At 48.5% G+C, this 12386-nt stretch overlaps 4 protein-coding genes across 4 annotated transcripts; 3 read left to right on the plus strand and 1 right to left on the minus strand.

Moving 5' to 3' along the window:
- Positions 1–834: 834 nt before the first annotated feature.
- On the plus strand, positions 835–1959 carry PEX2_086940 (Cytochrome P450, E-class, group I; the record flags this gene model as incomplete). Its single annotated transcript, XM_016745964.1, has 1 exon — positions 835–1959. The coding sequence occupies one exon, from the start codon at positions 835–837 to the stop codon at positions 1957–1959; it is 1125 nt and encodes a 374-aa protein (XP_016601569.1).
- A 1092-nt stretch (positions 1960–3051) lies between these two features.
- On the plus strand, positions 3052–5860 carry PEX2_086950 (Cytochrome b5; the record flags this gene model as incomplete). Its single annotated transcript, XM_016745965.1, has 2 exons — positions 3052–4816; positions 5259–5860. 2 exons carry the CDS (start codon positions 3052–3054, stop codon positions 5858–5860), a joined length of 2367 nt encoding a protein of 788 aa, XP_016601570.1.
- A 1175-nt stretch (positions 5861–7035) lies between these two features.
- Positions 7036–8782, minus strand: PEX2_086960 (glycosyltransferase family 15 protein; the record flags this gene model as incomplete). Its single annotated transcript, XM_016745966.1, has 5 exons — positions 7036–7377; positions 7433–7838; positions 7895–7981; positions 8038–8448; positions 8511–8782. 5 exons carry the CDS (start codon positions 8780–8782, stop codon positions 7036–7038), a joined length of 1518 nt encoding a protein of 505 aa, XP_016601571.1.
- Positions 8783–10848: 2066 nt separating this feature from the next.
- Positions 10849–12045, plus strand: PEX2_086970 (PH domain-containing protein; the record flags this gene model as incomplete). Its single annotated transcript, XM_016745967.1, has 1 exon — positions 10849–12045. The coding sequence occupies one exon, from the start codon at positions 10849–10851 to the stop codon at positions 12043–12045; it is 1197 nt and encodes a 398-aa protein (XP_016601572.1).
- Positions 12046–12386: the final 341 nt, after the last annotated feature.

Here is a 12386-nt window from a genome sequence, read left to right on the forward strand (position 1 = left end):
TTTGGAAGTATAACTGGTCGAATCTGGCCCTTAGTTGTACGGAGATGAAAGGAGTACGTGGCGTCTCGTACTGAACCCCTGCACCCCTGCACCCCGAAGTTTCAGCACCCAATTAATTGCGCCAATTCCCTACAATGGGCTCATACAATATCGACTAGTTACTTACCAGGCTTCTAGCATACTCCTCGAACAGAGACTGGAGTCAATTATTGCATGATTGCGTTTAGTTGCTCTTTCCTCCCAACCCATCTAGAGTAGTTAAACCTACTTCCACCGCCGACACTCTAGATCTGGTTGTGTATTCTTTCAATTTCGACCATGCATTTAGCAACATTCATAGCCGTTGCCGGGCTGTTAATAGGCGTTTATATCGTCACGCGACGTAGATCAACGTCGTCTTTGCCCCTCCCGCCGGGCCCCAAGCCATTGCCGATAATTGGCAATGTCCACCAAGCTCCTAAGTCCCACGGCTGGCAGACATATCGCGAATGGAGCAAGCAGTATGGACCAATTGTTCATGTCAACATGCTTGGACAGCCCGTCATCATTTTGTCTACGTCTGAAGTAGCCCACGAACTGCTAGCGAAGCGTGGAGCCATATTTTCTGACCGACCTCGTCTTTTTGCAAGGCTCTACTCCCCCAACATGCATGTGCAATAATTGGCTAATAGTAACTTGTAGTTGGCAACTGAGCTGGCCTTAAAAGGACTCAACATCCTCATGATGAATTATACCGATCAATTTCGACAACATCAGAGGTTACAGGTCTCGGTGTTAAACGCGACGCCAGCAGCCACCTATCTCCCCTTCCAGACTCTAGAATCACAGCAATTGATGCATGATCTGCTAGAGAATGCGGGTGGCGCTGGTGCTGAGGTCCAAGGACATTTCCAACGCGCCGTCGCTAGTATCATCCACACGTTGCTATATGGCTTTCGTGTCAAAGACTACAACGACCCGGTACTTCGCACCGTTTTTAAACTCAACGAAGAGTTTTCCGAGTTTATCCAGGTTGGCGCACACATTGTTGACCAGTTCCCTGTGCTTAATAATCTGCCGGGCTTCTTAGCCCCATGGCAGGCAAAGGCTGAGAATCACTACAAGACCAAGTATGATCTGCGTGACGAGAACTTTCGGCGGGGCCAGGAGTCGGACGCCTGGAATATATCAAAGCATCTCAAGAAGACTGTCGAAAAGGATAACCTTGATATGCCCTTAAACGAGCTAGCATTTGAGCTTGGTACTATGATCGACGCCGCGCTGGATGGCACCACAGACAGCTTGATCTGGTTTGTGGTAGCTTGCATCACACAAGATCAAGGCTTTGTTGCCAAGGCACGCGAGGAGCTAGATGCCGTTGTCGGGCACGGCCGCCTCCCAGTTCCAGATGACAAACCCAATCTACCGTACATCACCGCGATTGTCGAGGAGATATTCCGCTGGCGACCCGCTGGTCCCGAGGGCGTCCCCCACTTGAACAGGGAGGAGACTACCTATAATGGATATACCATTCCCAAGGGATCTGTCATCATACCCAATGTTTGGACAATCTCCCGAGAAAAGGCCGTGTTCGGCCCGGATCCCGATGATTTCATACCGGATCGCTGGCTCGAGGAGGACCACAAAACACTCAAAGACCTTCCCGCTGCTGCCTTCGGCTATGGAAGACGTACCTGTCCTGGGCGGTATTTTGCCCGCAATGTTATCTGGATCGTCGTCGCACAGATGCTATGGTCATTTGACATCAAGGCTGGCCTGTCTGCGGAGACGGGCGAGCCCATTGTCCTTGACCCACTTGCATGCACCTACGGCCTGGTTATGCGGGCACTGCCTTTTAAGGCTTCCTTTCACCCTCGGGGGCCTTGGGTGCGTGACGTGATCGCCAAAAATGGTGACACTTATGGCAAGGATCATGTGGCCATGCTCAACCAAATTGGGGCGGAGCTCACTAAGCTGTAGCGGACCTTATTCCATTTCACTTTCTCTCACATTATACACACATGTACAGTCAGCTACAAAGGGGCGAACTACAATATGTATAAAACATCTAGGTTAACGGCGCCATTATGCTACTTTGGACTTTATGTTACATAATAACCTGGGAAGAAAATAGCTAAAAATGATATCTTCTGCCGAGGTCAGTACTTTTCTAATGGAAGATCTTCCTTGTGCAAGCGGAACAACATCGGCGTAATACGTGGTTGTCTCAGGTTACATACAACATAGTTATGCAGTACTCCGTGTATGTAGATCGTACCAGCTTTTTGTTTTTCTTCACATTTACCCGAGCTTAGCGCAAGAACCCTAGCTCAACGCTAGGAAAGCTTTAACATAGTACCCCGTATACGGAGTACGGAGTACGCGGTTTTTTTACATCATGCACACGTGAAGAACCGGTAAGCACTACTGCATGGTCCATATTCCTGATTAGTACATTCATAGTGCTGGCCCACACCGTTTCTTCATCAAATCTGCAGCCAAACCATTGGCTGTTGACCACTAGCAGCACAAGGAGGCCACATTCCCAGACGGGAAAGAAATCTTGATGCCCAAGAAGGTGCTTGGTTACTCCTTGACTTAGGTAGTATAACCCCGTGTCGAACTGATTGCAAACTTATGATGTTTCCCGTCAGCGCAGTACCCACGATACTAGACGGCAACTCTAGTACAATATTCAAAGTCACCCAGGATGATTCCTTTTCGTTTTACAGGGTTAACTTGGCTCTTGGGATTATTTTCCTCTTCGTTTCTCTCAGATTAGTGAGAACGAAGGTATTTATGCACCTTGTTACAATAATTCATGAAGATTGGTGCGCTCATATTCTATAGACACAGCCTACCTCACCACCCTGCGAGAGAATAATCGAAGAGGCAGAGCGGACAAACCGTCGCAATGGACACGAGAATGCCGGCTTTCTGTCTAGAGAGGCGGGATTTTCACCTCTCCAGACAGTAAAGACACTTCCGTCTTCCCATGCAGTATGGGACCAACTTACTGCCGACCTACCTCGCCTCATCCAGACGCAGACCGTCCGAGAGTCTGTCGCCAAAATGCCACTTCTTGACGCATCTGCCGAAGCTTTGCCCGACATGTACCTCCAACGAGCCGCTACCATCCTCGGAATGACAGCCCATGTGTTTGTTCGCATGGAAGGAAACGAGCCTCTTACATTGAAATACGACAGTCATAATGATATACTACCGCCATCGCTTGAGATCCCGTGGACAATAGTTTGCAGACGTCTTGGGCGACCAACCCCGGCTCTCACCTACGTGGACGGGGTGGTAGCCAATTTTACATCAACCAGCTTGTCACACAGTGCCGTGACGCTCGAAAACTTGAATTTGCTTATTCCAACTATCGGCACCAAGGAAGAGCACGCATTCGTTGGTATTATGATTGAAATAAACGCCAGGACTATACCGATTCTCCATCAAATAATAGAGGCACAAAGATCCGTCTTAGCGAAAGATTCCTCTTCGCTCAAAGACGCAATACGAAGTCTCCATTCACTCTTAAAGCAAATCACCTTGGCTCTCAGTAAGCTCAATGCGAACCGAGCACACGAGACTCATATTGATCCCGTCTTATGGACTCTCACCGTAGGGAATTTAGGAATCCCTTGGGTGAAAGATATGGTTGGAGCGGCAGGCACAGCACATCCATTTTTTCACATGATGGATGAATTTACCGGACGATTCGAATATCTCACTGGCATCGGCCAAGAAACGCAAATTGTCCGAGCCACATATCCTATCCATTGGCGGCAGTTTCTCGCGGCCATAAAGGAAGTGTCAGTTACGGAATACGTTGCTGCGTCCAAGGATAGGGAATTAACGGACCTCTGGAAAACCTTTACATCCTCATATCACGGAAATGATGGCTTACTTGGATTCCACCGGCGAAAGGTGTTCGGCTTCCTTGCTGTCTCATTCAGGATTGGTCGAAGTACAACCATCAATGGTCTTGGTCGCAAGCGCAGGACCGAGCCCTGGTACGAGGTCGATCAAGAGTTGGAAAAAGCACGCCTGGAACGCAGATGTGTTGACCCAGACGAACACACTCCGGATACCAAACCAAGCTCAAATAAGCTCTTCGTGTCTGAGCTCATAAAACACAACTCGGAAGAGACCGGTTATTGGTTCTCGGCCAAGGGGAGTGTATACGACGCAAGCACATTTATGCAAAAGCATCCAGGAGGGGATACTGTGATTGCGTTGTGCAGTGGCCAGGAAATCACCGACAGTTTGAAGGCAGTCGGTCATTTGACGAACTCTTCAATCCGCAATAAACTGGAAACCTATCGGATAGGAGCTCTTGAAAAGCCGAAATTCGCTTCTTCTCTGACAGAAGAGGTTTACATGGCCGCCGTTGAGCTTGGTCAAAAGGCAGCCGAGATGGAAAATGTGCACCGGAGAAATTTCCAGTTGTTGAATGGGAAACTCACCATGCTGGACGAACCAGAGACTCTCACGCCTAAGAAGGCACGACACCTGCTTGATGCAAAGAATAGGCTTCGGGACGAGCATGTTCCGGTATTGGCGATGCTTCTGGATGTCCTACTCAATAATATCGCTAAGTTGGACAAGAAGCTTGACTTGAGTGTCAGTCGTGCGCAAATTGTCGGTCTTCTTGCGCCAGAAACAGACTCAGGCACTGCAACCCGCTTCTTGAGTTATGGAATGGCACTAGATACGCTCCAGACAGACTTAGGTCGGTTGACTGAAGTCAAAGACCTTGTTGCGATGGTGCTTGGAACCTTTGAAGAGCCTGGCTTCACATATTCCGGGCAAAGTCAGCTGGAATCCACAGTGGGTACATTAAATAGAGTAGCAACACAATTGGTAGTTCTTGCTGGGAAATGAGCTGTTGTGTATATTTTTCAGGATCTTGATAGAAATTAAAGATGAACTTGATGGGTTACACACTTGCTTACTCCCATCTACTTTTCCTTTCAGCAAGACATGTGAAGCGCATAAAGTACTATCACTGATCAAACAAACATACCCTCTACCTGCAAATTCCACAGGTTCTCGATCCCTACGTGTTGACAGAAGTGATAGATCAAAGGCAGTAAATGGCGGTCTACGATGTATATACCGAGGCAGGCGCCAAAGCAATGGGGTTACCCCCAACCAACACAGCAAATATCCACCGCTCCATCTTGCATCCCCTCAATAGTCCTAATTTGAAGACTACTGGCTTTGCCGTTCGTTTGTGAGAAAATCACGGATTTCTTCTGAATGATTTGAACTAGCCTCCCTGCTCAACATCACCATCATAGCCATGGCCGCCTCTACCCCGTCCCTGCAGAAAAACCTCGTCTTCCTCTATACAATGATGTTGATGAAGCCAAACAGCCTAGAAGCAGCAGTCCAAGATGTCTGGCAGACAATCATAGGCTCATGGTTTTATCCCTCTGATGGCTACAAATGGAGCATCAAAGCTCCCATACTCGCCAACAATAATCTACCCGATGGGACTGTCATCCAAGTTATTCAAGTGTTTCAGATACCTGCAGCGACATTTGAGTGGATTGAACACCCGATATTCATAGTATTATGCAAGCGTCCATCTAGTGACACTCCATCACTAGATTGGGATGATACTATGCAAAGCGAGTTCCTTCATCGCCTCTCAGAAAATTCGAATTCTGGGGGAACGGAAAGACTGTTTGGGGCTCTTGCTATCGGCAAGAAAGTGAAGTTCTATCGATTTGACGGGAAAACGCAACCTAATCAAAGACTGGCTCAGCTTCACCAGGATACAATCGATTTGGAGAAGGCGAATGGACCTGCACAAGTCGAGGGTATGATGAACTATATCAAGATAAATGCATGGCTGTGGGTTACCGGCTAAGCAAATTTCGGTATTATCCTGCTGTGTTATAGGGCGAGGTTTATAGATAGCCTAAGTCGTTATGCTACTACTGCCCTGTTCCATGAAGACGAAGAGCTACGTAGATTCCTAGTTTAGGTATGATGCCCATGCTGATAAGAAGGCTGGAGACACTGCGAGATTGAAACAGAGGAGGACTCTGAGGGGCTCCTGTGTACGGTCAATCGAAATCTTGAGCCCAAAACCCTGGTATGCCTCTTGGGGTAATGATACATTTACTTGCGTTACTTCGAGCTGACTTCAAGCTATAAGTAGCACAGCTAGAAATCACGACTCCTCTATTTTAAATAGAAACATCCAAACCAAAGTAAAATCCGAAGAAATAAAGTGCATTATACTGATATCATTCTTCACGTAATTGACCTAGTGATTATTCCATACTCTATAGACAACCATGCTCGATCTGGTATTTGCGAGGGTCAAAGGTGGGCAATGCGAGAAAACAACCCGTGAATGTATGCCACGGGTTCAAGGATGGGTGGGGGGAAAGGTATGTACATTTCATGAATGCATGCTGGAAGACAACCACAAAAACTGCGCACACGGGGATGGGAAGGGGAAAAAGCAGCTGGGGAAGAAGTGGCTGATGGTAAGGCGAAAAAAAGAGGCCAAGAGACGTCAAAGTAGACGGCGGGAATTATTTTGGGTGTTGCTCCCGGCCCCCGAATCAATGGTCTCCTACCACTGAGATGAAGCTGTGCTCCTGGCAGAACAGAGGATATAGCAATGAAATCTGAAGAAAACATTGGATATAAGGGTTTTCCGAGACCCTTCGAGAAGGCCTTGGAATCCCACAAGGTACGGAACCAATGTTCCACTGCCGACGACGCACACGTTTTCTTCCAAATGTAACCAAGAGATAAATCACAACAACCAGTCCCAGTGGCACAGCATGCTTGATGAATGTGTCAACAGTGATGATGGAAAAGGTGACACCATCTTCCGATAAAAAAAAGCTCAGATCCGTTGAACGCCGCCCAGAAAGGAAACCCCATGACCGACATAACATGCAGGCTCCAGCTGGAGACTCTCGAGGGCAAACCCACGAGATACACACAGCCGAAGAAATAGACAGGGGAAAAGGAGACGCAGGAAGATGTGGCGAGCACTGAGCACTACGGCATCAGCGTCAAGACCTATGGCGAGGCCCAGCCACCAGCCACATCCACCCATTCATTGAGACAGCTGCCTTGCTTGCCCTCAACATCGACAATGTCAGTGTCGCAGCGGCATCGGCAACCGACACCGTTCTCCTTGACTTGGTCAAAGTTCGCCCAGTACTCGTCTTCCTCGATCCGTTTCTTCTCATCATCGGTAGTCTTCTCGAGGTAAGGGATACGGGTAAGTTGGCGGGCCGGAGCGTTGGCTGGGCAGTGCTGAATGGTAGTGTGCCGGTAGCCAAAGTCACGGAAGTAATGAATATCACTAGGCGCGAGGAGAGCACCAGCGGCGAGAGAGTGAATAGGAGCATCACCCCACTAGTACAGTCAGTAAAGATCCCCTGGCAGAGTTCAAAGACATAATATAGCATACCCGTTCATTCCAAAATCCTCCACTTCTGTCCATCATGGTGAAGAAATCCTCATACTCCTTGCTGCGGAACCAATCCAGACGGGCAATCTCGAAGTTGCTCCAGAAATGGCACATGTTGTAGCTTTCACCCTCCATGGCCTCTGGGTCCACATCCTTCAAATTGTTGTCACCGGCGTCGGTCTGCAGGATTTCATCGGGCAGTTTGTCCTGCTTGTTCTCCTCGGGAGTCTCTGGTTGCTCTGGCTGCTCTAGGAACATCTCCCACAGACCTTTGGACTTGAGGTTGTTCTTGCGCTTGTAAGCAGCGGCATACCGGAAGATGTTGGGGACAGTCTCGCGAAGTTCCTTCACTGCGATTGTGAAGCCATAGGTCTTGTTTGCCTCGGCCATCTTCAGGAATGGATCACTAGAGTAACGAGTCAGCAGATTGACCAGAAAGACATGCCACAGTAGGTATCTTACTAGGTGATGTCGCAGAAGTACTTGATCTCGGGCTCCAAACGCCAGTACCACTCGTACTTCATCAGGAGAGGGTGCTTGTAGAAGTGTCTATCGCAGAGTTAGCTTTGTAATCCAATTCCCTAAATCTGCCATTGAAGACTGACCCTGAGTAGAATCGGCACATATGGTGATAGCTTTCCATTCCACCGTACATGATGGCGGCATCACCCTGTTTCTTGATGCCCTCTTTGGCAACCTCATGGTCAACCCAATCAGGGAATCCCCACATGCTGTTGTCAATCTTGCCAAATTCAACCTCCGCACTGGTATAGTTCTTGACCGTTGCCTTGAATTCCTCATCGAAGTCACCATCGTTGAGGAAAACATAGGGGTAGTGCCACCACCGGTTGAAGTGTCTCTCGATCGACTTGAGCGACTGGATCACGCCTTCCAACTCCTTATTTCTAGCAAGGACGACGAAGGCGGCATTGGCGCGGGGAGCCTTTGCAATTTGATCAGGCTCAATGGGCATACAGCCGGTAGCAAAGACTTTATCATGCTTTTCGCTGATTTTTCTGTAAAGCGCAGGAGGTTAGTGATCGCGCACACAATTACCAATTGAGAGGGCGATACGAACCGGATAGAAGGCGGAGTGCCCGCTGGAATTAGGATCCCCCCAGGAGAGGCAGGGTGTCGGACAAAGAGGAGCAGAATAAGCACAATTACAAGGCATGGAAATAGTAAAACAAGACCTAGGGGTATAGAAATAGATGAGTTGCCCTTTAGGCGAATCCTCCGTCGGAAAAAGGCAAATCTAGAATGGCGGTGGCCTTTCTCGCTGGGAGCATCTTCCAACGGCAGACTCGGCGCACTGGGCAGCCGTTTCGTGATGCGATGGATGAAGCTCATGAGTGCGATTGTGGTGAGATCACAGGAATAATTGTAGAGGTCAGCTGCCAGGCCCAAGCGACAGCACAGGGCCGTTAGGGAGGAAGCGGAGAAATCGTGTCGGAGGTGTGATCAGAAGAGAAATGCGTCTTGGACAGGGGGAAATACAAGGGTGAGCACACGATCAAATCAGATTCGGACCGTATAGCTCACAGGAAGATCGGAAAGTCAAGAGATCTCGTGAAGTGAAAATGGAGAAAATGACAGCAAAACGAGTGGCCGGAGGAATGCCTCCTTTCGTCCCCCAACTTTCTCAGTCCCAAAGTAGATGAATGGGGAGAGCGTCGGGAGTAACGCGTGCAACTGTGAACAGCAAGGTACACAGAGGTGAGATCGGGGACATCAAAACAGGAGAAGGGTGATGGGAGAAAGAAGATGGGGAATTGGAAGATGGGATGGGTTCCAAAAGGTTGCTTGCGCCTCCCTGGTCTTGGCGAAGTCCGGTGGCCTCTCAGTTGTCACCCTAAGACGGTTATTTTACCCCTAGTTACTGTCCAGTGGCGCTAGAACCAGTATTGTATGGTATTTAATTGTAATCTTTTACTTTTTGTGCGATTGTTCTGGGCCGGTGCTTCTTTGCTTCTTCTAACATTTCAAAGTTTACATCTTTTACCTATTGTTTTTTTTTCTAGTACGGAGTATATCCTCTACATATGCAGTTGAAGTGGACTTGATGCTCTCTTGCGTCTCCTTTGTTCTTTTGTCGGAACCGTGATTGGCTTCTTATGGCGTGGTCTAGGGGGCCAGGTGATTTTCAACGGTAGTACCACTTGTATTAGCCCCTAAGCTAACCAAGAAAGCTTCTGTGTGATCATTTTGATCCCATCTGCTGGGAGTATGCTTGTGCTCGTGTACATTGTACCGTTGTACAAAGTCTTGTACCTGGATCTCAAAAGAATATCTGATGGTCCAGTTTATTGTACCTAGCCCACTTGATCCACCCTTGCTCGGCCCTACGGGGTAATCACACATGCAATATACGCTATAGGCAATGACTACGGGCATCGATGCTTGGCTTTTCTGGAATGTATCGGCTGGTTAGAATGGTTTTGCCCACCTCACTGTAAAAACTTCAAAAGTCTCAGAGCCCTCCTGAGCCGACTTGTTTCACCAATACAATTTCCAGAGTCAGCGCATGACGATCGATGTCCCAACTTTCTCAGGCCGTTGGACCCGAAAGTACGGAGGAGTGCCCGTAACGACTCTTGGGGACATCTGACCCTGTCATCTGTTCACATTCAGCCTCTTCTAAGTGTTTATTATGGAGTCGCTCAAGTACCCAGTACATAAAATATATATCTAGTAGAGCGTCTATATAGGTACCTAGTACATACATACACCCAGGGTCCAGGGTCCTGCCAATCTCAGATATAAGATCTACATCCATCACGCACGTGATGTAAATACGGTATTGTAATTGTAACTGTAATTTCTTTGTATCCAAATAAATCAAATTGCAAATTTAATTCTCGTGGGTCTCAACTAAGGTCTGGACCTTGGGACGGCTCAAGTTTTCAGAACACATTGCTTCGTTGATTGTGCTATCTTTATGTTATCTTTTTCTTTTTTTCTTTTTTTTTTCTCGCTTTTCTCCCCTATATCGCTTCTCCTATATCTCACCTATTACCTGCGGAGTACAGTCCGTACATATGTACTCCGTACGGTGTACATAGTACCTACAGAGGACTACGTATACAAGGTTTATTTTGCTCGTGTGCATGGTTACTCGAAAAAAAAAACTAGAGAAAAAGGGAAAAAGAAAAAAAAAACCAGAGACTTCCAACAGCAGAATATATTTAGTTACTTCTAATATATCGCCCGCTTGCATATCAAAGTCATATAATTTCCCATGCACATTGTAGATCCTAACTCGTCGAGAAGCCGAAGGGTCAAAAGGCTTGGTTCCGGCCAAGACCATCCCCGTCATCCCCCCATCATCACACACTCCGCATGACAATAAACTATATGGAGTCACCACCGTGGGGTTCCCCCTTTTTTCCATTTCTTCTCTTCTACACAACCTCAACATGAATACAGTGCTGACGAGGCCCTCATTCTCTGAGGGGAGAACTCCGATCAAAGTCCCGGAACCTGGCCCCTCATCTCATTTCCGAGGGCCTCGCAACAGTGGAAATTTGGATCCCTTTTCGCCAGTCAACGAAAATGGAAGCTTCGAATTCGATCGAGTCTTGAAGACAGGGAGAGTCTGTCGCCGAGTCAAGCACAAACATGTCTTTCGCGCCTCATGGAAACCAGCCTACCTCGTCCTCCGACCGAACCTCCTTTCCGTATACAAAGACGAGGAAACCACCCGTCTCCGAGTCTCCATTTCCCTATCTGAAGTGACCGCCGTCACGCCCGTCAAGTCTCCGCGATCGACCCGGCGGCATGTTTTCGGTGTCTTTACCCCATCTACGAATTACCGCTTCGAGGCCCCAACCGAACGCGATGCCGAGGACTGGATCAATCGCATTCGTGCCGTGACCCCGGGCGATGAGGAGGAGCAAGCTTTCCTAGCTTTGACCAAAAATCGCGAACTCCCCGCCATCCACAAACAGCTCGTTGACGAGACAACCGATCACTCCGATTTTGATCACACTGGCCGCGCCAGCTCTCCCGAGCCACGCCATGCATTATCCCCACGCAGCAAAAATGCTCAGAGACTCCCTTACATGCAGGATTACTCGGGCAACGAAATGACTTCATACTCAGAGTTCTCCGATGGACCTGCGCCAGCACGCAACAGCCACCTACGATCTATGCCCTCCATCCATTCACTGTCCGTTTCAGCACCAGAGGATAAATCAGTACCCCGGCCGTCAGCATCTCTACCCCGAGACACCAGCAAACAAACAGACTTGGGTATCCTGCGCGACCCAGAGCGGGTCATCTGTCAGGGGTACCTGCAGGGGCTACGCATTCAAGGGACCGTGCGCCAGTGGAAACGACTCTGGGTTGTGCTTCGGCCCAAGAGTCTGGCCTTCTACAAGGATGAAGCGGAGTACGCTGCCATCAAGATCATCCCCATGTCTCAAGTATTTGATGCCGCAGATGTGGACCCTTTGTCGAGATCCAAGATGTTCTGCATGCAGATCATCGCCGAAGAAAAGACCTATCGACTTTGCGCCCCGGAGGAAGAGTCCCTCGCGCGCTGGCTGGGCTCGTTGAAAAGCATTCTCGCTGCGCGCAGGAGATTGGACCCCACCCGGGGCACTTCTGTATAATGCCACTCGCTCTACATAGTAGAGCCTGTTTAATCACTCTGCCTATTCTATTCCCTTCACTTCATATTCCCTACGTCTCAGCGACCCTTTTTCTTCATGCCTTACCTTTCACCTTTTTTCCTTCAATATACCCAGGTTGATGATTTCATTTTGATTACTCGTCTCGTGGTGAGCTCCGGGGTCTTCAAAGAACGGATTGGCGTTAGTACCTTCGTACACATTCAGTGGGCGAAGGGGATTTCTTTTTTTCATCACGCAGCTACCCTGCTCTTTCCTACCTTCCATTTCTCTCAACACCCTTGTCTCTCTATTTCACTCATCGAGGCGATGCATTATCATTG

Source organism: Penicillium expansum, assembly GCF_000769745.1.
Source record: "Penicillium expansum strain MD-8 chromosome Unknown contig294, whole genome shotgun sequence".
NCBI lineage: Eukaryota > Fungi > Ascomycota > Eurotiomycetes > Eurotiales > Aspergillaceae > Penicillium > Penicillium expansum.